The sequence below is a fragment of the Pan troglodytes genome, chromosome 23, assembly GCF_028858775.2.
Source record: "Pan troglodytes isolate AG18354 chromosome 23, NHGRI_mPanTro3-v2.0_pri, whole genome shotgun sequence".
Lineage (NCBI taxonomy): Eukaryota > Metazoa > Chordata > Mammalia > Primates > Hominidae > Pan > Pan troglodytes.
Window position 1 is genome coordinate 40,820,915 of NC_086016.1, and position 26,613 is coordinate 40,847,527.

General features: G+C 55.7%; 1 protein-coding gene across 1 annotated transcript; it reads right to left on the reverse strand.

Moving 5' to 3' along the window:
- Positions 1-951: 951 nt before the first annotated feature.
- On the reverse strand, positions 952-26,613 carry NPTXR (neuronal pentraxin receptor; the record flags this gene model as incomplete). Its single annotated transcript, XM_024352719.2, has 5 exons — positions 952-5,325; positions 5,575-5,754; positions 9,000-9,247; positions 10,774-10,999; positions 25,555-26,613. Coding segments are annotated over 5 exons (1,938 nt in total), but the record flags the coding sequence as incomplete, so codon positions are not given.

The window sequence follows — 26,613 nt, forward strand, 5'->3', positions numbered from 1 at the left end:
CAGTGGTAATTAAAATATTTTTATCTTAAAACAAATCTGGATTCATTCTGGAGTAGAATGAAAAAAGCGCATGAATTTTTCAGATAACAGACTTCAAAGGCAGTTTCTCTGTTTTGAAGTGCCACTTCCAGGGATACCTACCCCCTGGTCCTCATGTGGTGACTCTACTCTTGTTGGAAGTTTGGGAAACTTTGGAAAAGTCTGGAAAGCCCTGTCCTACCGGTGTGATCCCCTGACCCCTGGCTAGCACCCTGACTTTTCATAGGGATCATCTGAGGACGACATCCAACCAAGAACAGTGACAGTATTGAGAGAGTAGGAGGATGAAGGCTTTGTGCCTCTAAGATGGTGTGTGCAGGGAGGGCTGGGGACTAATCAAGAACCTCTTAAGGATGGGGCAGGTGCTGCAGGGGTGGGGTGGCGTAGCTGACCCTGATGCTGGTCTTAGAGTCCAGTCTAGAGGCCAAACATATCAGAGGAGTCTGGGTAGTGTGGGGAAGGGAGCGGCTGAAATACAACAACCAGGGCCCCTCACCCCGGCACCCCTCCCTAGGACTCCAAGAGATGAAACACTCTGGGGGTCCAGGCAAGTGACTGGGACAGACTAGGTCCCAGGAAACAAGTCAGGGACCCGGATCCCAGAACTAGAGCACAAGATGTGGACGGGGTATTGGGAATGAGGCCGAAGCCCAGTTATCAGAACTGGGACACGTTCCATGTGGGACTTGGGTTCTTTACATCCTTCCTGCATAAATCCTGGGAAATGGGGTGTGTTTAAGCCTGGAACAGGGAGAATTTGTCAGCTGGGGGGCATATTTAGGGGCGTGTGTGGCCCTGGGGCAGTCCAGGATCAGGCGTCTCCTCTGCGCTTCCCTGTGGCCCTGTCCAAAGCAGCTCCCTCCTTCCTGCCCAGCACCCCCTAGGGCAGCCCCATCCCTGCAAAGAAGAGCCTCAGAGTAAACAGCATGTTTATTTTGAACATTCAAGTTTACAAAAACAAAAAGGTAACAAAACCATGACACAGATCACACACACATACACACACACGCACACACACGCACACATGTTGCAGCTCATGTCAATTTATGTACAAAACAGGGAGAGGAGAAAGGGGCAAGGCTGGGGAGGGGTTGTCAGTAGGGTGCACTAATGTCACAGTGTCAGACAACTTGACATGCTCACTCACACTCAGCCTGGGCCCATGTGAGCCCCTTCCCCACCCAGGGGTCGGGGGTCAGGGTGGGAGGTGGGGGTCTGGGGTGGCAGGCAGCTGGAATAAAGGGGTGAAGAGAGTAATCCCTTCTCTGGGAGGGAGCCCCTTTCCAAGTTTACTCAGGCCAAGGGTGCTGGGACACACAAAGGAGGGGGGACTCAGTGCTGGGGAGAGGCTGCTGCGTCCTAGAGAGGGCTGAATGCAGTCAGAAGGCTGGGCTCAAGTCTCCTGTGTCCAGCTGGGTGGCCTTGAGGGTCGCTCCCCTCCCCGGGCTTCAGCTTCCTCATCTGTAAAACGAGGGCTTTGGCCTCCTCTCAGAGCCCTTCCTGCCCAAATCTGTGGTCCCAGGTGATGCAAAGTGGTGGCAAGGGGATTGGTCCCCTTGGGATGTTGGTGCGGGCACCACATGCCACAAGATGGGAAGATCTGGCAGATAACAGCTGGGAAGCAAGTGGTGCAGGGCTTGGCCCCAAGCAAGAGTTGGAGGAGGAGCAATTTCCCTCCCCTTCCCTGCCCAGGACTCGGGAGATGCTCAGCTTCCTTTTCTTTTTTGGCTCTCCTGCGAACTCTAGCTGAGCTAAAGAAGGGCTGAAGCTCTGGCCCATGGTGGGAGGGACACATCCCCTGAAGCAGCTGAGCCCCCTGGCACGGCTTCACCAAGGGGACCCTGGCCCTGGGGCTGGCCCACCCCCTGCCTCTGTTCCTTCACTTCAAGCCCTGTGGGCTGGGAAAGGGGTCGGAACACGTCTGGAGCAATGGTGCCCAGATGGCACTCTACACAGGTGAGTGGGAACTCAGCCCCTGGACGTAACCCCCTTTGGTTTGAAATCTGGGCTCCATCACTTGCTAGCTGATTGACACCAGGCAGATGACATCACCTCTCTGTGCCCCAGTTTCCTCACCTGTCTAACGGAGCCAAGAACGTCCTAACTTAGAACTGTGTTGTGAGATCAACAGGACGGTGCCTGTGCCACACTCAGTGCAGTGCCAGACGGCAGGACAAACATGGGCTCCATCGTCTTATCAGCCAGGAGCAGCTCAGGATGTGACTGGGCCATGTCTGACTCCTCTTTCCCTGTCTGCTTGGATGTGCTCAGGGGCAGCAGAAGATAGGAAAAGCGGGACCCAAACAGTGGTGCTGGGGAAATTTGTTCCTGTTCCCTTTGGAAGCCTGAGTGGGTGATGCGGCACAGGAACAAGGCTTGGACGTCAGAGGTCTCATCTTCACTGTGACAAAGCATAAAGGACTTGGGGTTGTGCGTGTGTGTGGGCTCAAGTGACCACGCAAGTGCTGTCACCTCCTTCCTAAGACCCCATCCTTCTCCCAAGTCCTCCACAAGAGCTACCTTCTTCAAAACAATAACAAAAACACATCAAGCTTGGCGTCACTGAAATTGAAATTCTGAATTCTGCCGTCACCCCAGCAACAGTGCCAGTATGATGAGACACTTGACCCAGCACTTGGGTTGATGTCTTTGGCTGTTACCGTGGCAACCTAGGTCTCAGCAGGTCTGGCTGAAGCCCGCCATCGCCTTTTCTTCCAGTGGGATTGTACTGGAGGGGCTGGGCAATCTATTTATGTTCTCGAAATGGAAAGCAGGATCTGGGCGCGGGAGGCAATGCAACTTGGAGTAGCTTCCATGGCACTGAGCCCCCCGGCCTGCAGCTCTTGCATCATGTCTCAGGCTAAGTGGCCTCAGGCAGTGGAGATAGGGAACAAAAAGGCAGGCAAAAGGTACAGTGCCCACCTGAGCCAGGGAGCATGCAGCTGCTCAGACACCTGGTAGGTGACTAGCAGGGGAGGGATGCCTCAGCTCTCCATTCTGCTGAAGCGCCCAGGGATCATAACCTCCTCCCCGCACTTCCTGGGGTGGGGACGCCAAGATGTTTGGGTGTTGCATAAAGGAAGATGTTCAGATGTCATGTTGGAAAGCATCTGACCTCGCGGATGTCTACCTGCTTAGGTGTAGACTGAACTCAAAGGTCTTCAGGGGCAGGCAACATGGAGGGGGAAGAACACTGAAGAGGGAGTCAGATGCCCTGAGCTCTAGTCCTGGCTCTGCCCCATGCTCTGTGATCCTGTGCAGGTCACGTGTCCTCCCTGACCTCTTCCCCATTTCTCACAAGCAAGATGCAGCTGTGGTGCCAGATGGGGTGGCTTTTCTCATCTTTAAGATTATTATTATTTTTTTGAGACGGAGTCTTGCTCTGTTGCTCAGGCTGGAGTGCAATGGCGTGATCTCGGCTCACTGCAACCTCCACCTCCTCAGTTCAAGAGATTCTTCTGTCTCAGCCTCCCGAGTAGCTGGGACTACAGGCATGCACCACCTAACCAGCTAAGTTTTGTATTTTTAGTGAAGATGGGGTTTCATCATGTTGGCCAGGCTGACCTCGAACTCCTGACCTCAAGTGATCTGCCTGTCTCAGCCTCCCAAAGTGCTGGGATTACAGGCGTGAGCCACCGTGCCCGGCCTCTCAGCTCTTAAGATTCTGACACTCTCTTGGGGAAGCTGGTGACGACTCAAGGGGACCAGGAAGCCATCAGCCCTTTGAGACACTCTCAGACAGGCAAGGGTGCCAGGCTGGGTTGATCCAGAGGGAGCTGGTTTTTTACAATCCATGCATGAGGTTAGTCTGCCTTGAACCTTGCCCTGGACTCTGAGTCTCTGCTGACCCTAACCCATGACTGGCTTCATTCCATCCACTGCCGAGTCCTGGGATCTACCCCTGCGAAGCCCAGGATCACCAGAGCTTTCCCCACATATCCACCTGGAATCACAGAAAAGCTCACACCCAATCTGGAGAGCAAATGACCAAAGCGAGGGCCTCAGCTCACGAACGAGGAAGGCCAGGCCCAGAGAGGGCAGGGACTTACAGAAGGCCACACAGCACATTAGCAGGGCTGGCTAGGAACCAAGGTCTTCTCCCCCTCACCCGGTCCTCTGCCCACTGCTTCATGCTTCTCCCCACCCTCTCAGCTTCTTCCTTGCTGCCCCAGGACCATGCACAGGGTAGGTAATGTGGCTCTGCCAGAGGTGGGGTCTCCTGGGCCATGAGGCCTCTACCTTAGGGCTGCTCCCAGCCCAGGCTGAAGTGGTCCAAGTCCTGTCCTTGGCATGGAGGGAGAGGGATGACTATACCAGTGGCCATCACTATGGGTGAGCACAAGGGGTGAGTGCAGCCCTTTGGCCTCCTGGGGTCTTTGTCCCCTTCCCTCCAGGCTGGAGCTGGGAAAGGAATGTCCTGGAGACTGAGGTGGGGCTGGGCCAGGCATGGAACCAACATTCAAACTGCTACACACAAAGAGAGGAGGAAAGAGGAGGAAGAGGGAGGCATGGGCGGGGTGGGGGAGGCTCCATCGAGATCCCACTGCCCTTGACTGGCAGCTGGTGGAAAGAGAGAGGAGGGTAAGTCTAACCTCTGATGTCCTCGTCATCCCCTTCTACAGCCTGTTGTGGCCCTGAAGGGGAAGCCACTGGGCCTGTTGCATGGGGGACAAGGGGGCGGGCGGCCACCCCCACCAATGAGATAGTGGGGTCCCCCTCATACACAACCCTACCCTACTGGGGGTGCTGTCAAAATTAGTGAAATCAGATACAATTGATGGGCAGGGAGGGGTGGGGTAAGAGACAACTCCAGTGCAGTGCCAGGTGGGCAGGCTCCCACTGTTCACTTGAGACCCTCCTCCCCACTCAGGTGGGGACAGGGGACACACTCGCAGGGCAGGGCATTCTGGAGGTGTGGGTACAGGTGAGGGGAAATGGGAGGCACAGCCAGGAGTGGGGCAGGAGGGAAGGCCAGTGCGTGGGCAGGCTGAGGAGGGAATATGACCCCCCTCAAGTCCCCAAAGTGGCAGGCAAGGGAGGGGCCCTGGATGAGGTGGCCCCTCATGCCTTGGCCCTCCCCTTGCAGACATCGAAGGCAGCCTTTGTTGCACCCCCAAAGGCCTCCACCAACTTGTCTTCCCAGGGAAGGACGTTGCCCAGCAGTGGCGCAGTGCAGTTGGCAATGCCCAGGACCTGGGCTGGTGTCAGGGCGTGGTCCCACAGGTTAAACTGGGCAATGTCACCGACAAAGGCCTGGGTGGCATCAAACCGGCCACCCAGGGTATCCTGGGCCAAGACAGCAGCAGAGAAAGGAGAGGCATGGAGTGAGGGAGCAGAAAAGACAGGCAGGCTGGCTCAGTCAGGCTCTTGTCCCCGAGGAAGCCCCACCTTCAACCCCACTGAAGCCCCGCCACCAACGCTCTAGCCCCACCTTCAAGATTCTAGTTCCTTGGGCAGGTCTCTGACCTCTCTGGCCCTCAGTCTGCCCATCTGCACAATTAGGAGGTCCAGCCCCAATACCAGCCTGAGCCTTACCTGCTCCTGGCCCAAGATAAGGATCCCATGAGGCTTGATGGGGTGCCAGGCAGCCAGGTTCTCACCGGAGCCCTGCAGCTCCCCGTCCTGGTAGGCAGACCATAAGCCATCCCTTGTGGTCCAGGCGATGCAGATGTGGTGCCAGCCATTGTCCTTCAGGCTCAGGGGCAGCTGGGCCACCTGGACACAGGTCCCCCAACTCCAGGTCAGAGGTGCCCCAAGGCCGAAGGCCCATGGCTGAGGCAGTGGGGTGGGGCTGGGGAGACCCATGTCCATCCTTCCAGGGCCCGACCCCAGGCCTGACCCTCTCCATCCTCCTGCCCAGTGTCTTTCCCTGACTCCTCTCTCCTCTTTCCTCAAAGACCAAACCAGATCACAAGGGACTCTCTGGTTTTGGTTTTCAGTTGTCACAAGGTAGTTCACTCACTCTCCAACAGGCCTATTAAGGTCACTTGGGGAGAGAGGGATGTCTCATAATCCAAACTTCCCCTGAACACCTCACACAGCACTCAGCACACAGCTGGGGCTCAAGAAGTACTGGCAGGGATAGAATGAGCCTTGGACTCAGAGGCCAGGCTCCAGCATCTGGCACTGGCTCTGCCACCAACCCCTGTGTGATCTGGGGAAGCTGCTCCTTCCTCCCTGGGCCTCAGTTTCCTTATCTGTAAAGTGAGGTCAGACAAGGGATGGCAAATCTACAGCTGCTGCCTCTTCCTCCACCCAGGGCAGACATAGCCAATCAATCACGAGCCTCGAGTTAGCTCAGATCCCTCAGCACAGTGCTCTGGAAAGCCACTGCTGATGGGTTAGAGCTGGCCTGTAAGATGAAAGGTGCTTGCTGTCTGTGGATTTGGTGCTCCCAAAGGGCTTCCTTATCTGGTAAGTTTCCTGAGGTCACATTATTTTTTTTTGAGATGGAATTTCACTATGTTGCCCAGGATAGAGTGCAGTGGTGTGATCTCAGCTCACCACAACCTCCATCTCCTGGTTCAAGCAATTCTCCTCCCTCAGCCTCCCAAGTAGCTGGGATTACAGGCGGGCACCACCACGCCCAGCTAATTTTTTTTTTTTTTTTTTTTTTTTTTGTATTTTTAGTAGAAACAGCGGGATTTCACCATATTGGCCAGCCTGGTCTTGAACTCCTGACCTCAGATGATCCACCCGCCTCAGCCTCTCAGAGTGCTGGGATTACAGGCATGAGCCACCTTACCCAGCCTGAGATCACAATTTAATGTAACATTCTCTGAGGCCTACGTGGTGCCTGGCCTTGTTGTGGATGCTGGGGATGTGGAGCTGGTCCATGCCTTAAATGAGCTGAGTCTGCAGGAGGGGAAGGACTTTGGGGCAATGCTATAAGACAAAATAACGGAGGGCATATGGGAGGTACAGAGGCTGCGAGGCCCAGAGGTAGAGGGGATATGGGAACAGAAGCCACGTCAAAACCCGTCTGGAAGGACAATGGATCCACCATTCCATTGCTAGGCAAACCAAGTGGTCGGCACAGAAGGAGTAAAGGCTTAGAGGCTGGAATAAACAGGGAACAGTGAGCAGTCTGTTAGGCTGGCTCTCAAAAGGACTCTAGAGCGTCCCAGACCAGGGCTGCCCAGTGCCCTGTCCAGGGTGCTGAATTCCTTCTAATGAGAACTGAGTGCTGAACTTGGGCCAGGCCAAGGACGGCAGCCAGGGGGTGATGAAGGGCACAAGGCAGCAGGATCTAGATGTAGTCCAGCCACCCCGGTGGTCGTAGGGTTTATTGGGCCATAAGGGAAAGTCACTGGTCCCTGGACTCATCTCCTCCCTCCTCCTCCTCCCCCTCCAGAATGCCATGAAATGCACCTTCTGCTAAGCCGGGTCTGATGGGTGTCAATCACTCCTAGTGGCTTTATGTGTTGTGGGCTAGTCACAGGTGGGTACGATATGTGGTATCTGCATTTCCAGGGGGGTCTCAATAGACCACCATGGCTGCAAGGCCCAAAACAATGTGGCAGGCAGGGAAGGAGCTTTGGGAGTGGATGACAGTGATGAGATGCTCCCCTTCCTCTCCCCTCAATTACCATGCTCCTGCTACATCATTCTCCCTGCCTTGTCCTTGTCCTGCCTTCCAGCCAGGCTGAAGGAGGGGCATCGGGGAGGGAGGCCTGGGCATGAGGAAGATGGGTGGCCCAAGGGCAGAACAGGGGAGGGGTTAAAAGGTGGTTTCTGGATCCCAAGACCCTGAATCACATCACACCCCAGCAGCTGTGTGGCCAGGGTGCATTACTTCCCCTCTCTGAGCCTCAGTTTCTCCATCTGCAAAATGGGGATAATGAGGGTACCTACTTCCCAGTGCTGTTGGGAAGGTCAAGGGTAATAATGTGAGTAAACTGCTTATTAGCACAGTGCCCAGTATAATAAAAATAGCTCACAGTTATTGATGTCTGCTAAACGCTAGGCTCTGCTCAAAGCCCTCTACATGCATTTAAGCCACTTCTCACTACAACCCTAAGAGGCAAGAGTTCTTATCATTCCTGCTTTAGAGATAAGCAAACTGAGGCACAGGGCAAGTAGAAGACTAGTCTGAGGTCACACAATGGTGAAGATGCAGAACCAAGACTCAAACCAGCATTTGGGTCCCAGAGCCTGAGTACAACACCTTTCTACTCTCCATAGCGGGGAGGGCCCGAGGGGCGGGCTCCAGGGAAGTAGAAGGAACGAGGAGGCCATGAGCACTCCCTTCCTCCCTCCATCCCCAGGTAGGTCTGTGCACCTCCCTTCTCTCTCTCTCTCTCTTTCTTTTTTTTTTTTTTGACACGGAGTCTTGCTCTGTCGCCCAGGCTGGAGTGCAGTGGCGTGATCTTGGCTCACTGCAAGCTCTGCCTCCCGGGTTCTGGCCATTCTCCTGCCTCAGCCTCCCGAGTAGCTGGGACTACAGGCACCCGCCACCACACCCGGCTAATTTTTTTGTATTTTTAGTAGAGATGGGGTTTCACCGTGTTAGCCAGGATGGTCTCAATCTCCTGACCTCGTGATCCGCCCGCCTTGGCCTCCCAAAGTGCTGGGATTACAGGCGTGAGCCACTGCGCCCAGCCACCTCCCTTCTCTTTAAGTCCAGGAGGATGAGCAGGGCCCTGGGGGCAGACACCTCAGCCCCATCCCATAGCTGGGTCACTGGGGAAGTCACTGGATCTCCAAGAGCTTCACTTGTCTCCTCTGTAAAATGGAACAACACTTAGAGCCTCTATTAGACACAGCCTCTCTTCCGGCAGCTCCATGTCTGGCTTGTCTTTATATTCCCAGAGCCCACCCTGGCACACAGTAGGTACTTAATGTGTGCTGAATATGCAGAGCAGGAGAATGAGCAGGAGAATGAAAGAGCCCAGTGTGGAGTGGGCGCTTCTGGAAGGGTGGCCCTCCCCCAGCCAGCCCTCCCTGCCAGCCCTGCCCACCTTGTCGTTGATCAGCAGCTCCATGGGCTCATGGCCCGCCTCTAGCAGTACAATCTCGTTGGCCTGCCCGGGCACCGAGTAGGAGAAGGGGGTGCCCTGGCCGGTGCCGCTGGACCTGGACCGCAGCCACATGCAGGCGGTGAATGCGTAGAGCTCGGGCAGCGCCTTCCGCACGCGGGCGTACATGTAGTTGTTACGGATGGGGATGCTGATCTTGAAGGCATCTGGAGGACTGTAGGCTGAGGACCCTGAGGGTGGGCAAGGCAGACATGGTGGAGGTCGGTGGACACCGAAAAGGGTGGGGTGGACAGGGCACACTTCAGAAAGAAGGCTAACAGCTCCCAGGCACCTGCTGCATGCCCAGTGCCTTCAGGGCTCTCTCTGCTCCACCTCTGTGTTGAGGGGTGTGAATAAAGTGCAGGGGCTCTGGACCTTAGATGTCCTGAGACCAAATCTCGTCTCCCCCACTTCCCAGCCACGTGACCGTCAACAAATTAAACTTGTTGGGAGACCCGGGGTAGACAGGCCAGAGGCAGGGCTGAGGAGGGCTGGAGGTTGCTTCTCCTGTTCCTGTGCTCCACCTAGGATGCTGGCCCTGAGCCACCAGACCTGTCCCTCCCCTGCAGCTGTGCCCCTGCAATGGCCCCTCCATTCTGAAATTTGCTCCTCACCTCTGTTTTCAAGAAGTAGCTTGAGGCCTGCCTCCTCCAGGAAGCAGCTTGGATTTTCTTTCTTTTCTTTTCTTTTTCTTTCTTTCTTTTTTTTTTTGAGATGGAGTTTCCCTCTGTTGCCCAGCTCACTGCGACCTTCACCTCCCAGGCTCAAGCAATTCTCCTGCCCCAGCCTCCCGAGTAGCTGGGATTACAGGCATGCACCACCACACCCAGCTGATTTTTGCATTTTTAGTAGAAATGGGGTTTTGCCATGATGGCCAGGCTGGCCTTGAACTCCTGACCTCAGGTGATCCGCCCACCTCAACCTCCCAAAGTGTTGGGATAACAGGCATGAGCCACCATGCCTGGCCCTGGATTTTCTCCTGAACCCCTGTTCCCCATGTAAGCTGGTCCCAGCTAACTGCTCACCATTTCCCCTGTTCTCCCCAACTCGTCTGTAAGCCTCTTAAGGGTGGTCTTCACAAGAATTCAAAGCTGAAAGGTCTTTGAGAGCTCATGAGTCCTAAACCCCTATTTCTCAGATGAGGAAAACTGAGGCCTGGGGAAGGAAGTGAACTTCTGAGGTCACAGAGCAAGCCAGAGACAGATATGCAACCAGGAGCCAGGTCTCCTTATGCTTATACCTGTACCCTGCCCATTATGCTCCTCTGACCCCTTGGCAGTGCCAGGCACAACTGTTAAACAAAATCCTGACCAATTCATTGAAAATGCTATTTTGTGGGTGGTTAAATGTATGGCTGTGGAGTCAGACCTTGTTTGAGGTCCAGACCCGCCACTTTTGTCTGTGTGACCTTGAGCATGTCACTTGACTTCTCTGAGCTTCGGTTTTCTCATCTGTGAAAACTGTGGATTAAATCAGCTGATGTATCAAGTACTTAGCCCACTCCCAGGACACAGTAAGTGCCAGAAAATGAGATCTGTTAATAATGTTGATAATGATAACAATATCCCCCAATGATTCTCTCCACTGTGTGTTCCACAGCCTCCTCCCCACCCTCCCGTCTGTCCATGTTAGCCTCCGGGGAGCATGGATATATTTTTTGAGTGGCTCTGTCACCCTGAGGACCCCTCCAATGCCCTCTGCAGGACCCAGGACCCACCGTGCTCCAGCTCAGCCACACGACCCTGCAGGACGTCCAACTCCTTTTCCACTTCCTGCCTCTGCCGGCGGCTGCTGTGGCTGAGGGCCACACGCTCCTTCTCCAGTGCCAGCACCTGGGCCAGCAGCTGCCCCTCCAGCTGGTCCATCTTGGAGTGTAGGCCGGTGGGCACAGCAGAGACTGGGGCTGGGGCAGCTGAGAGGTTCACACGGGCTGGAAGCTCCTGCTGTTCACAGGGCAGAGAAACAGAAATCAACTGAGGGGAGGAAGGACAGGCTGGGAACACTCAGATGCCTACCGCCCCTGCTCAGTGACCCCAGGGGAGCCTCAGCTTCCCCAATATGCAAAATGGGAATGACAATGGCCAACATCAGGCAACAGATGCATCCTGGGTCCCTGGCAGGCTCTGTTCCTGGTGCTGGCACATGACGGTGAGCAGCAGGCAGAGCTGGCCCCGGCCCTCAAGGACAGCTCAGGCCGTGGTGGGGGTGTGGGGCGTGGCCATGAGTGCTGTGAAGGTCCCCCAGGTGGTTTCAGGGTGCAGCTGGGGCTGAATGCCCCACCCTAGTCCTTCATAGCAGCAAGGCTAGACACTGATGGGCTGGTAAAGGGGCGGACCATCTTAGTCTTCATTCCCTCACTCAGCAAGCTTCTCTAGAACGGTCCTTGGCAAAAGGCTCTGTATGGCCACTGGGCCCACTCAGGGCGTGAAACAGGGACTTCTGGAGCAGGGCCCCGGTGGCTTGACCATACCAGGGTGACAGGTGGTTGAAATCACATACTTTGGAGTCAGACAGCCCAGGGTTCAAAACCAGCTCGGTAACCAATCTGCTATGTGACTCTGAGAAAATATCCTGACTTCTCTGAACTTGTTTACTCAAAAGAGAGTTGCACCTATTTGGAGAGTTGTGGGGAGGACTAAGGATTAAATATCAATAAACAGAGCCTGCTTATTGCAATTCCTGTCTAGGGCAGGGTGTTCCAGGGTAGGCTCTGACATCCCCCATCCAGCCCGGGATGAGGTCTAAGTGTTCAGAGTTCCCTACGACATGCCTGTCTTATCTTAAGACCCCAAGGGCAGCAGAACTGGGGCAGGAGCTGGGAGGGTTTCCTTCCCCTTCTCCTGCTGGAAGAAGGCCCCTCTGGGGTGGAGGAAGGCAGGTGAGGCCACAGGTCCAGACTCTTCAAGGGGACAGTCTGTGGCAGACATGTCACAGAAATGTCAGTAGGAGATTAATAATTCAATGAGCTGCTAGGAGCTAAATTAAACCTTCACCATCCTCCACCATCCTCCTGGTTTCCCCCTCCTCCATGGTCCCCGCTACCAGGCCTGATGCTTGCGAACTCCCCAGGGGCCTGGGAAGTTTTTGCTCAGTCAGTTCCTTGCTCCCAGGCTTAGGCCCCAGACACGAACTCATTGCATTCTGTGATTCAGTCACTGAGCAAACATTCAGAGGGCACCCCCATTGTGCTGGGCACTGCCCCAGATGCTGAAGTTGTGGCTGGAGGCAAAACAGAAAACCAAGAACCCCACCTTTCCTCAGTTTCCTAAGCTGCAAGGGGATGGCCTTGCAGCCTGGGACAAGTATAGAATCCCCTGTCCAGCCTCACTGGCCCAGCCAATGGCCTTGTCAGTCATTTGCTGGGTGACACTGGACACTGCTGGTGGCTGCTGTGACTGAGGGCCGCGTGTTCCTTCTGAGCTGTGCACTCCTCCTTAACTTCTCTGAGCCTGTTTTCTAGCCATGGGACAAGGGGAGAAGTGCGTCCCCTGCATCAGAGTGCTGGGGGCAAAGGACCACTGCCATGCTCAGTGCCCGAGACTTGGGAGCTGCCAGTGTGGACAGCAATGTGACCTCATTTTGAGGAGTTGCAGGAACCGGCCCTCGGCTCTGCCACTGCCCCGTGAGAGTAGGGGCAGGTGGGCTGACACTCCGAGATCATTTTTCCCCTTCTATAAGATGGAGACATGGAATGCTCAGCCTCCAGGGCTGGCCAGCATTAAATGATGGCGTGTAAGTGAAGTGCCCAGAGCCTGGCCCATGGTGGGTGCCGGGGGCATGGTTTTGGGTGCATGGGGTAGGTGGGAAGACTGAATGGGACGCTCTTGCTGCCGGCTGAGCCTCAGCAGACACCTTGCAAACATTCCCTCTCTGAATCCACTTAACATGCCAGTGTCCCCATTTCAGGGGCAGGAAAACTAGGGTGAGTTAACTAAGATCACACCAGGAGCAGGAGCAGAGCTGGGATCTGAGCCTAGCAGTCTGGCTCGCCCGCCCCCTCTGCATCACTCGCCACGCAGCCTCTCTTGGCATCTGCCAAGCAGCCTCTCCAGAAGCCCTATTCCCTCTCTGTCCCACCTGTCCCTTGGCTCCCATGGGAAAGGTGAGGTTGCTTCACAGGGCAGGGGGTCTGGTGCCACTCACACTCAGCAACCCCCCTCTTCTGCTGGCAGTGGGAGGGGCTGAGGATCAACCTCTCCATTCCAGGCTGTAAGATGGGGCAACAGACACAAGTCACTGTGGTCGTCCAGGCTGGCTCTGGAAAGGGACCCATGAAAGCAGCGGGAGAGGGGGGACTCTGGCCACCATTATCCACCCCCCCCCAACCTCTTGGGTAAGAGGTCACAGCCGCCCAGCCACGCAGATGCCTACTTGGCCCACGAGGCTGGGGTGGAGGCCAGGTGAAGGTGGGCATGGGATGGGCGAGGAGCCTTACAGTGCACTCCCCGCTTACATTCATCTTTGCTTTCCCGAGGGCTCCTTCTGTCAAGGTGCCTATAAACCCTGACTCTGGTGCAGACTAACCACAAAGCCTTGGTTTCCCCTCCTCTAAAACGGGAACAGGCTGGGCATGGTGGCTCATGTGTGTAATCCCAGCACTTTGGGAGGCCAAGACGGGCGCCTGAGCCCTGGAGTTCGAGACCAGCCTGGGCAACATGGCGAAACCCCATCTCTACAAGAAATACAAAGATTAGCCAGGCATGGTGGTGCATGCCTGTGGCCCCAGCCACTTGGGTGGCTGAGGCAGGAGGATTGCTTAAGCCCGGGAGGTTGAGGCTGCGGTGAGTCATGATCATACCACTGCACTCCAGCCTGAGCAACAGAGCGAGACAAAAAAAAGTGTGTGTGGGGTGAAACAGGCTTCCTCTTGTTCATTCCCAGGACAGATGGAAGGATGGGAAGACAAGTGACAGGCCCTCATGGACTATAAAAGCATAATGCCAACTGTGGGGCTTGACTACATTAGCTGATGGGGCACTCATTACCTCCAGAGCCTTCAGGTGACACTGGATGGCCCACAGGGTGACAGGGTCAGCCACCCACTGCATTTGAGATGGCTGGACTTCCAGGAAGCCTTGGACTGAGGCAATCAGCTCAAGGGGCGCATTTCATCTCAGGGCTGGAAGGGCGGGCTGGGGCAGGGTGTCCCCGGTCCCAGGTACTGTTCTGTCCTCAGTTCTCCACCCGCTCTGTGCCAAGCTTGAGGCCAGAGGGGCATGCGGGAGTGAGGCTGTGCACCAGGCCCATCATAGGCACTTGGCATGTGTTTACTCATGAATCCTCGCAGCTGCTCGCTGAGGCTGGCACTCTTCGTATCCCCATTTCACAGATGGGAAACCAAGGCAGGAGTCGTTTTGAATTGTCTATAGCAATGGGGCTGGGCCAAACCGATACCCCTGGAGCCAGCATCTCCTCTCTCCAGCAAAGGGAGAGAGGGAGGAAGACTTGCCAGGAAGAACAGAGGGAGGAAGACCTGCCAGCAAGAACAGGGAGTCGAGGCTATTTAAACAGACGCTGTTTGGAGGAGAAAACGTGCGGGCTGAGGGGGTGTGCGCTCAAGCTGTTCTTTTGTCAGAGCCACCGGCTCTGCAGCGGCCAGGAAGGCCATGGAGGAGGTGGGCTCGCCGGATCGTGTGTGAGTCCCTCCCCGTCCCAGTGTCTGAATCAGAAGAACACGACTCCCGCACCCCCACTTCCCATCTGCTGTGGGCGCAGGCTGTGCCGCGTGGGCTCCCGGCCCGATGCCAACTGGGCCCCTCACCTAAGATGATGGAGGGAATGATGACGCCAGCACCCCCACTCAGCTCCTGCTGGGGCAGGAAGGTGGAGGCTGGGAACCCATGGCCTGTCCCGCTGGGAGTCCGGGGTGGGGTTTGGCGTAAGTGTGCTGGGCCTAGAGCCAGAGCCCCTTGTTCTAGGCCCGGCTCAGCCATAATGTGCTGGGCTCATTAGCACTCAATCAGAATGCTAACGGCAGCAGCTGTCTCCATCGAGCACTCGCTGCATGCCAGGCCCCGCACTAGGGAAGCTCTGTGCAAACAGTTCTAGGCTGCTCTCAACAGCCTAGGGAAGTAGGGAGGCCCACTCAGAGATGAGGGAACTGAGGCTCAGTGCCTGTCTAAGGTCACATACCTGTGACGCTGCAGAGCCAGCACTCCAGCCTGGCCTTCCTGATCCTGAAATCTGTGCTCATTCCTCAGGCTCACACTGATGGTCTGGGTCTGCTGGTTGATCTGCCAAGTGGGCACAGTGCTGGTTGCCCTGCCTAACTCGAAGGCAAGCAGGAGAGGTACTAATGGCCACGGGAAGTCTAGAAGATCCAGAAGGTTGTGTGAGACTATGGCGCAGGGCAGCTTCACAAAGGGAGACTGATAGGAGGGTCCTGCCAGCGTGGGGTGGCTGAGGCTGGGAGGATGCAGGGAAACCCCATCACCTTAGCCCCACCCGGGGTCTATTCCCTTGCTGCAGGGAGCAGAAGGCAGGTTCAGGACTCCAGGGCCAGAGTCCCACCCTCTGCACCACTGCCCCTGCCCAGGATCACCCAGGTAGTGGTACTCCCAGCTGGCAGTGAGGCAGAGGCTGTTCTGGGACAGCCAGACCACCAGGTTTTGCAACGGTGGGAGTTTGGGGTCAGAAAGCTTTCTCAGAGAAACCCCATCCTGCCACCCCACCTCCCTCACCAGGGGCAGACTGCAGGGGCACCAGGACCAGGTGGAAAGTGAGCAGCCTTCAGGGGGAGCAGTGTGGACCACGGCCCCTCACCTCCCCCATCCAACCATCCCCTGAGTTCTGAGTCCTGCTAGGGCTCACACCTGGGCTTCACCAGCTGAGTGGCCTTGTTATGTAATGGTGCCATGCCTCAGTTTCCCCATTGGCCCCAAAGGGTAAAAGAGTAAATCTCATAGCATCGTGGTGAGGATTGACTGAGTTCGTAGACAGAAAGCGCTTAGTGCGCGGTAGGCATAGGAAGCATCACAGGCGTGTCTACTATTAATGTCGTGACTAACAATTTTTTTTTTTTTTTGCGATGGAGTTTCTTTTTTTTTTGAGACAGAGTCTCGCTGTTGCCCAGGCTGGAGAGCAGTGGCGCGATCTCGGCTCACTGCAGGCTCCGCCCCCCTGGGGTTCACACCATTCTCCTGCCTCAGCCTCCCGAGTAGCTGGGACTACAGGCGCCCGCCACCTCGCCCAGCTAATTTTTTGTATTTTTAGTAGAGACGGGGTTTCACTGTGTTAGCCAGGATGGTCTCCATCTCCTGACCTTGTGATGGGGATCAGCTGATTGGAAATGTTTGGTTCTTGAGCCTGGGCAGGGGCCTGGGTAGTAGTATTTATGCCTTTTTGCCCATCTGAAATACTTGACATGATTTTCTTTTAAAAACAGGAAAACAATCCTAAAGTGGCATCTCTAATGGTTGAATCTAACCCTGCGTCTCACCCAGAGCTTCACTCAGCTCCTAGCCTTCTCCCTAGTCCTGGCTACTGTCCGCTGGACTGTGCCACAGCTTCCACTCCCACCCTCCACACAGCGGCCAGAGGCAAATCCAGCCATGTTGCTCTCCTGCTTAAAATCCTTCCACAGCCCCCTCTCCCTGCCAATAAAGTCCCTGTCCTCCTGGCTTCAGCCCTTACCCCGACAGGACATAGGTCACGCCCACTGAAAGTCCTCTGCTGCTCAACTGCCCCAAACTCCTTCTCACCCTAAGGCCTCCACACATGCTGTTCCTTCTCCAAGAACATTCTTCCCGCCCCCACCCCTCCTCTGCCCATTGCCTGCTCATCCTCCAGATGGCAGCTTCCCTGATGCCTGAACTGAGATGCTCCATAGAGAGAGAAGAGGGCCCTGAGAGCTTCTCTGGCAGGGCTGCAGAGCACTCATCCATCCATCCATCCATCCATCATCCATCCATCCATCCATCCATCCATCCATGTGTGCCGCAGCAACATGGCGTCGTAGTTGCAGACACGAACTGTCACGTTAGACAGGCCAGCGTCATTTTCAGTTCCTTGCTTACTAGATCTGCAGCCTTGGGCAAGCTGCTTAACTCCTCTGGCCCTCAGTTACCTTATCTGTAAAATGGGTGTAATAATAGTACCTACATTTGGGGATATAAATAATGATAAAATGAAAGAACAGATATGAAGTGTGGTCAACCATAAGAGGCAGTACGTGGTTGTCACATTACTATTATTCTTTGCTGTTATTGAGAGGCAGGAGAGCATAATGTGTCATGGTGCAGGCCCTGGAGCCAGACTGCCTGGGTGGAAATGCCAGCTGAGTGAGCTGGACAAGCTTCTGAAACTTTCTGAGCCTCAGTTTCCTCATCTGTAAAACAGAGATAGTAATAGTACCATAGTTCTTGTGGGATTCAATTGTAAGGCCCTTGACAGGCCTGGTGCAGAGGGTGAGCTCACCCCTGCTGCCTCTTGCCAAGTGCCAGGTGCTGTGGCCCCAAAGGCAAATATGGCCCCATGGTTCCGCAGGTGGCGGTGCTCCCAGCTGGCGGTGAGGCAGAGGCTGTTCTGGGATGGCCAGGCCACCAGCTCTTGCCAAGGTGGAAGTTTGGGGTCAGGAAGCCTTCTCAGAGAAACCCCATGCTGCCACCCTGCCTTCCTCTCCAGGGACAGACCCAGCAGGTGGCTCCGCCTCCTCCTACCCAGGCGGGGAACAGGTGAGTGGTGGGCAAAGGACAGGTTGGTTTTGATCATCCTGGTCTCCTAGTGCCACTTTGGAGCTGAAGGAAAGAAGACAAATGGGGAGGAGGATGAGGAAGAGGGAGCAGGGATGGGGTTGGCCATGTACCTCCCGGGTCTGAGACCCCAGACCGTGTCTAAAGACCCCTCTGGCCCCAGGCCCCTTGCTCCTCCCTTCAAAAGTCCCTCCTGTCAGGCTGCTGCTTCCAGAAGCCCAGCTGGGAGTTCTGCTGAGGTCCTGCCTGCCCACACACCTTCCGGGCCCCAAAAATCCTCAGCAGATGGAGGTCCCCCACCCCTAGCCCACTTCAGTGAGAAATCCTGGCTTGGTCTTGACTCAGCCTCTGTGGCTGTGGGCAGGTCCCTCAGCCTCTCTGAGCCTCAGCTTCCCCTGGAGTGAAACAAGGGCTGTGGAAGCACATAAGCGCTCCCACCTTGGGTTGGTTGCTTCTATCCCTGTCCCCAGAGTTCCACGGGGATGATGTGCCCAAGACTGTCCTGGGGAGACGCCCCACCCCGCTCCGGCACCCCACCTTCTTCACTCTGTGAGGAGCACCGACCTCTGAGTTCATTCCACCTCCTACAGGCAAAGATTTACAAAATGGCCAATAAACATAAGAAAAGGTGCTCAACGTCATGAATCATCAGAGCAATACAAATTAAAACCACAGTGAGTGCACTACACGCCCACCGAAACGGGAATGTTTTTAAAATGACCATACCGAGTTTGGCGAGGTTTACACGCGGGCGGGCTTGTAAACTCTCTCAGCTACTGTGGGGAAATGTTTGGCTGTACCTTCCGACGCTAAATATATGCCCCTCTTGCAACCCACTCCTGTGGCTCGATCCAGGGAGAAATGAGGGCTGATAGCCGCCAACAGATATCCCAAGAATGTTTACAGCAGCCTTATTTGTAAATCAGAAACAACCCACAGATCCATCCACAGAAGAACGGGTAAATGAATTAAGGCTCGTCCGCGCAACGGAACACCACACGGCAATGAAAACGGCAATCCTCCGTGGGTACACGCAACAAGCCTGGATGCCACAGACGTGACACTGAATGAAAGATCACCAGACGCAAGGGTGCACAGCTGTCTGCGTCCATTTGTACGAAGTCCAAACACAGGCAAAACTGACTACTGTGACAGGAGCCAGAATAGCCGTTGCCTTTGGAAGGCTACTGTCTTTGGGGGCACCAGGGAGCCTTCTGGGGGTGCTGGAAGTGTTCCAATTCCTGATCTGGCTGGCGCTTTCACAGGGATATCCATCCACAAATTTTCATCGAGCTGTCCACTTACGATTTGTGTCTGTTTAAGTGAGATCTGTGACCTCTTACGTATCTTGAATGTAAGATAAACCTCAAAACAAACAAGTCACACAGGCTTATTTATTTATTTATTTTTTGAGATGGAGTCTTGCTCTGTCGCCCAGGCTGTAGTGCAGTGGTGCAATCTCGGCTCACTGCAACCTCAGCCTCCCGGGTTCAAGCGATTCTCCTGTCTCAGCCTCCCGAGTAGCTGGGACTATAGGTGCCCGCCACCATGCCCGGCTAATTTTTTGTATTTTTAGTAGAGACGGGGTTTCACCGTGTTAGCCAGGATGATCTTGATCTCCTGACCTCGTGATACGCCCACCTCAGCTTCCCAAAGTGCTGGGATTACAGGCGTGAGCCACCGCGCCCAGCCCCGACAGGCTTTCAAATCTCCATTTCAGACAGGAAACTGAGGCTGAGAAAGTTAAGCACCTTGCCTGAGGTCACAGAACTCTCAAGTGACAGAGCTGGAATTTGCACCCAGGTGATCTGGCCCTGGAGTCTGTACCGGGAACATGTTCCACACTGCAGCTTTCTCAGGGCTGGAGGGGGCACTGTGGGGGAGGGAGGACACTGTGGGTCCACATCCTCCAACCAAAGCCCAGTAGCAGAAGCCCTCTCTCCACATGCCACAGCCCCCCGCCATTCCCTTCTCCCAAGCCCTCCTCACTGCCAAACAGGCAGGGTCAGGGGAACCAGTGCCCACTAGGCAGAAGCTTCTAGAATGGGCAGCAAAGTCAGAGAAAAACAAAGACAACCAACGGAATTTAGAGAAGACACCAAGAGATCCTCGAAGCTGCTGTTTATCTGCAGATTTCCCAGAGGAACATAGTTCTGGGAGTGGGTGGAAGGGGCTCGAGGGCGGTACACACATGTAACCCCCATAAACACACCTACACCCCACACAATCCCTATTTAGAAGCCTTCTGCCCAAGAACTCAGAATGTAGAGCCTAAGGGGACTGGGACTTAGCTCCTCCTCCCGCCTGTTTTACAGATAAGAAAACCAAGGCACCAAGAGGGAAAGTGATTAGTCTAAAGTCACAAGCAAGAACCCAAGCCTGTGCCTCCCAGCCTTTCTATTTCAGAGACTTATTTATTTTTATTTTTTATTTTATTTTATTTTATTTTTTTTGAGACAGAGTTTCACTCTGTTGCCCAGGCTGGAGTGCAGTGGCATAATCTTGGCTCACTGCAACCTCTGCCTCCTGGGTTCAAGTGACTCTTCTGCCTCAGCTTCCCAAGCAGCTGGGACCACAGGCACATGCCACCATACTTGGCTAATTTTTGTATTTTTAAGTAGAGACAGGGTTTTGCCATGTTGGCCAGGCTGGTCTTGAACTCCTGACCTCAAGTGATCTGCTGGCCTCGGCCTCCCAAAGTGCTGGGATTACAGGTGTGAGCCACCGCGCCTGACCTATTTCAGAGACTTTTTAGAGCTGGAAGCATGTTTCGGGTGTATCTGGCCTGCTATATCATTCTTTGTATGGAGGGGAAAACCGAAGCTGGTGGGGGGCGGGGCAGGGATTTGCCTGGGTCTGTGTCCTTCACTGTCTCTGAGCTTCTATTTGCTCATCTGTAAGATGGGAATGCGTTCAGCCTCTATCATAGGACTGAAGACTGAATAAGCTAATATGTATCTAGTAAGTGTCTAATAAGTGTTAGTTATTATCAGCAGCAGCAGCAGCAGTGAAGGTCTTGCAGCAAGTCTCTTGGCTATCTAGCCGGTCAGCAGGACAAGCCTTGAGGACTGGCCTTCACCCCTCTCACTCTGGGCTCCGAGGCAGAAATGGTCCAGGACAGTGACTAGCACAGGCACCGCCCTCACCTGGCTATTTTTTTTTTTTTTTTTTTTGAGATGGAGTCTCGCTCTGTCGCCCAGGCTGGAGTGCAGTGGCAAGATCTCGGCTCACTGCAAGCTCCACGTCCCGGGTTCACGTCATTCTCCTGCCTCAGCCTCCTGAGTAGCTGGGACTACAGGTGCCCGCCACCATGCCTGGCTAATTTTTTGCATTTTTAGTAGAGACGGGGTTTCACCGTGTTAGCCAGGATGGTCTTGATCTCCTGACCTCATAATCTGCCCACCTTGGCCTCCCAAAGTGCTGGGATTACAGGTGTGAGCCACCACGCCCAGCTCACCTGTCTTTTCCATGCTCCCAAAGGTGGGTGACGTCTGACCCCTCCAGATGGGTCTAGAGTTGATGATGAAGAACGAGGGCTCTACAGCCAGACAGTGGGCTCCACTGCTGCCTTGGGGCCAGTTCCTTAACCTCTCTGAACCTTGGTTTCTTTGTACCTCCCTCACAGAGATTTTACAAGGATTAAATAAGATAATGCACTGTGCCTGCCGCATAGTAAGTGCTCAGTAAGTGTTCGCTATAATGGTTATTTGGCTCCCACTCCAGGATGGGAGGAGGCAATCAGCTTGCCGGGCTGGGTTAAGGATGTGGTTTATGCCAAAGAAATGCTGTTGAAATTAATCTTGAAGTTCCATTGTATACATACATTAAATTAGCACAAAAATGGAACAGCGGAACACACATGCATGGCCTGTAGCCGCATCATTGGGCCAACTCTTGGAAAGTGGCTCCTGGCCTCAGCCATAAAAAGTCAATATTGGCCAGGCACAGTGGCTCACGCCTGTAATCCCAGCACTTTGGGAGGCTGAGGCGGGTGGATCACCTGAGGTCAGGAGTTTGAGACCAGCCTGACCAACAAGGTAAAACCCCATCTCTATTTAAAAAACAAGAATTAGCTGGGCGTGGTGGCACATGCCTGTAGTCCCAGCTACTCAGGAGGCTGAGGCAGGAGAATCGCTTGAACCTAGAAGGCAGAGGTTGCAATGAGCCAAGATTGCGCCACTGCACTCCAGCCTGGGTGACAGAGCTAGACTTTGTCTCAAAAAAAAAAAAAAAAAAAGTCAATATTCTCTGACCCAGTACCCAGTAATACCACTCCTGGGAATTCAGCCTAAAAAAATCAACAGACTTAAAAACAAACAAACAAACAGCTCTCTGTATGAAATGGATCCTGCAATGAACATCTGGAAGAAAAATAATTAGAAACAACCTACATCTCCAGTAACAGGAGCCGGTCAAGTGACTGATGGATGGGGAGCTGCAGATGAATCCCAGGATATTATGGCATCATTAAAATGGTAATTACACAGCAGCTCTCAAACAATGGCTGCATATGGATAAGGACCGAAAGAGGGTTGCAAAAAGGGAGAAAATGATGCAATCGAATGCAGCATTTTCCCCAAAACCTTTTGATTTATTTCAATGAACAACAATAACAACACAAATAAAAATGGAAAAGAAGACACTTTCCCCTAAGCCCTTAAATGTGGCTCCCACCTGAGGCTTTGGGGAGAGGACAGGCCAATCAGACCTTCCCTTCCCTTTTGTAGGAGGGGTGGTGATGCAGGGATGTGCCTGGTGGGGACCAGCAAGGAAGTGTGATGATTATGGAAGCCCAGGTGGGGATAGGAAGGGGACAGAGTGTGAACAGGGATGGCTCCTGAGAGGAGGTGTACTTGGAGCAGACTCTAAGATGAGGAGCAGGAATGTGCTGGGGGTGATCCAGGCAGAGGCAGGAATGAACTGAGAGAGGGGTCAGGAGCGGGGGCCAGATCCAAAGTGGTAGCCTAGGAGCAGGCCGAGGAGTTAGGAGAGCCCCATGGTGGGCTTAAGGAAGACCCTTGGGGCTGCCTGGAGGAGGATGGAGGGAAGGGTGTGCCTGGAGTCATGAGACCAGAGAGGAGGCTGCTGCAAGCGTGTACAGAGATGAGGCCAATCAGAACTGGGGGGAGAGGGAGGGGCCAAGGATGGTTTCTCAGGGCACATGGAGGTACCTGGTTCAAGCTGAAACACAGTGTGGTTAGGGGGCTGATGGGACAACCAGAGAGAGATGCTCAGGAGGCCGATGTGTTGATGGGTCTGGAGCTTGGGAAGGAAACCTGGGCTGGACACTGAGTTTGGTTTGGGGCCCCTCCGTGGAATGGGTGTGGGAAGCCTCAGGGCATGGCTGAGTGTACCCAGGGAAAGTGAGGGCCAAGACGGGCACATGCCTTAAAGGAGGAGGACCCTGCAAGGAGACAGAGGCAGCAGACAGAGGGCGGAGGAGGGCTGCTGTGAGAGGCGGCTGGAAGCCTAGGGCATGGAGACCTGCAAGAGGGGATGATCAGCAGGGTCAGGTGTCAGAGAGGGTTCCCCCAAGATAAGGACTGAGAAGTCCTCATTTATCATCTTGGGGACATTAGCAAGAGCACCTTCAGTGTATCCTGGGAGGTAAAGGAGACCCTGAAAATCTGGGCACTTTGAGGATACTGAATGAGAAGAGAGGGGAGAGATTGGACAGTGGCTAACGGGTGCATGGGACTCCGCTGAGCCAAGTGGTCTCACCCTGTGTCTGCTGTGCTCCAGCTCCAGCCCCAGCCCCTCCCAGAGGCCCCCAAAAGACTAGCTGTGGCTGTTGCCACGCTCAGAAAGCAGACCTGGTGGCCAAGCAGGCCCCTGCCCTTCTCTGTCTGTGGCTGCTGCACTCAGAAAAGAGGAAAAGGTATACATGGGGAAGCCAGGGCTCCCCCAGCCTGGAAGGCTGACCTGTTGCCAAATTCCAGCTGCCAGGATCCCCCCAACCTCAGCGGGCTAACCGGTAGGGAGGCCACCCTGCCAAATGCTGCAGGTGCTGGGGGCACAGGTCCAAGGCAGGTCCAAGCCTGCCAGCCCCAGACGTGGGAGGAGCCACCTGTGCCATCTGGGCATGGGGGCAGGGGCTATGGCAGGCACGAGGAAGTTTATTCAATGAAAGTCAAAAATTGTTTTTTACATGACTAAAACCTGTTGCCTAAAACCTGTTTGTTCCTATTTTGAGTTTTGGCTGTATTTTAAAAATGAGTAATATTATAGCTTAATGATAAAAATAGCCATCACTCAAATTGACTGAACATACCTGTGTGCCAGGCACTATTCTTGGCCTTTCATATAAAGTACTTAATCCTCCTAATATCCCAGTGAGGTAGGTGCTATTACTATCCCCATTTTACAGGCGAGAAAACTAAGACTTCCCTTCATTGCATACTTTCAGCTTTTTCCTGATTATTTTCCTGCTCTTGGTTCTCTCATCCTAGAAATCCCCCAGAGCTGGAGTCGGGGAAGAGGTGGGTATGGGCCCGGCTTTTCTCCTGCCTCTGCCACCTCTCTTAGGACGTTTCTGAGCTGAGTTTTCTCATCCGTAAGGTGAGGGGTTGGCTGCAATGGCTGACTGGCTGCACTCTGACACCCTGTGGGGAGGGTGCTGACACCAGTACAGACGTCCTGGAGGGCTGTCAGACCACGACATCCTCAGCCTTGTGAGTGGGCATCACCAGTGCTGCTTGCCCAGGATTTGACTTAAAAAGCCCCGGGAGTAAGGGGTCCCTGCATTTACTCCCCGCCTCTCTCCTCCCTCCAACTTGCCTGCTGCACTCCACCTGGGTGGAGGTAGCAGAGGGGGCAGTGTGGGCTTTGGCCTCTTTCTCTCTCTTCCTTCCACAGATCTGATTTTGTTGCTTAACCCCCTTCCTTGTGGTCTGGAAGTCAGGCCATGGCTGGGGTAGTGAATGTGTCCCGGATGTTTGTCCTGCCCAGTCTGTCTGCCTTGCACTTCTGGGAGCCCCAAATTCATTCTTACAGGGAGGAAGGTGGCCATGGGACTCCAGGGGGGAAATGACTGGCCCAGGGTCACATGAGAGCCAAGAGTGGGTTCCCCCATGCTGGACCCCTTGTGTCTGACCCCAAGCCTGAGTCAGGAAAGCCTGGAAAAGTGAGTGGAGGAGGAGGAGCTCGGGGGGCCCTGTTCTCCATTCAGCCCCCACCCAAGAGCTGTGGGCCTCCAGGTGTGTGAGGCTGGGCGCCTGGCACCTGAGCTCCTGCGGTTTGGGTCATAGTCTGAGCCAGAGTGGGAGATTCAGGGTAGGGAGGTGGTGAGGGGCACCCAGGTTTGTCTTATAGGGCACTCTGTTCCCGGCTCTGTGTAATGAGGGGAGTACCCCAAGTCCTTTGGACAGCGCATCCATCTCCTGGCCATAAAGTGTGAGCGTGGAGCTGGGCTGATTTGGGGGTGTCCGGAAGAAGGAAATGAAAGGGACATTTAATGAGGTCCTAGTACGTGCCAAGCATTTTCACACACCTACATTTGATTCAATTTCCACTACAAGTGGACACTGTTATACCTATTTTACAGACACAGAAACTGAGGCTCAGAGAGGTGCCTGGAGACGGAAAAGGGTGGGGAGCGAATCTTTCTGGCGCGCCCTCTGTGCCTCAGTCACCGTGCCAGACGCCTGCCCGCGTTCCCTATCGAAATTCCCCCGCCTCGCCAGCGAGGAAGGCGCGATCGTCCCCGGAACACAGACGGGAGACCGGAGGCTCGGGGACCGCGGGACGACCGCGGCCGGGCGGCCCCTCACACCACCCGGGCGGCTCCCCCGACAGCGCGCGGCGCTCACCTCCAGGCGGTCGATGCGGTCCCGCAGGGCGCGCACGGCGTCCTCCAGCTCCAGAATGAGCGCAGGCGAGTCCCAGGGCCCGTCGGCCATGGTGTCGCGGCGGGGCCCGGCGCCCTGGAGGCCGCGCGGCAGGCCGCTCTCGCAGCGGCCCAGCTTGCCGGTGAGCTCACGGATGGTGTCCTGGTCGGCGCGGATGCGCGCCTCCTGCTGCAGCGCCGTCTGGCGCAGCTGCTCGGCCGTGCTCTGCAGCAGCAGCAGCTCTTCGCGCTCGCCCGGCGCAGCGCCCGCCGCGTCCCCCTGCTGGGCCCCCGACGGGCAGGCAGCAGCCAGCGGCGTGCACAGGAAGCGGCTGAACAGGGGCCCGGGCGGCAGCGGGTGCGCGCTGGCCGCGGGTGCCCCGGGCAGCGCGGGGGGCCCGGCTGAACCGCCCGCGCCGTGCAGCGCGCTCAGGCTCCGCTGCGGGCCCGGGGACGCGGCGGCGCCCGAGGCGACCGAAGCATTGTCGGCGCCGCCGGGCAGCGCCCGCGCCGGGCTGGCCGCCAGGGGCACGCTGGCGATGATGCAGATGACGGCACCGAGGAACGCCAGCATGCCCGCGGCCAGCAGCACGGCCAGGAACTTCAGCGTGAGGCGGGCGGCGGGGGCGCCCGAGGCCCCCGGCAGGCGCGGCGGCGGGGTCGGGGCGCGGAGCCCGGGCGCGCTGGGCCGAGCGGGGCAGGCGCGGGAGCCGGAGCCGGAGCTGTCGCCGCGGCCGCTGCTGCCGCCGCTCTGAGCCCGGGCGGCGGGAGGAGGAGAAGACGGCAGGCGGCGGGGAGGGGGAGCGGGCGCGGCGGCCCCGCCCCACTCGCTCCCCCGGGCCGGCCCTGGCCCTGGCCCAGCCCCGCACCCGTTCAGTGCCGGGCGCCGGGCTGGGGGCGCCGCCGGGGATGCGGCGAGGAGCGAGGGCAGCGCCTGGGACCTTATCTCGCCGCGGTCACAGCGCAGGGGGCGGCGACCCGAGGGCCGCGCGGCGGGGCTCCTGGGTGACCCCCATCCCAGCCCTCCCGTGCTCGGGCCCCC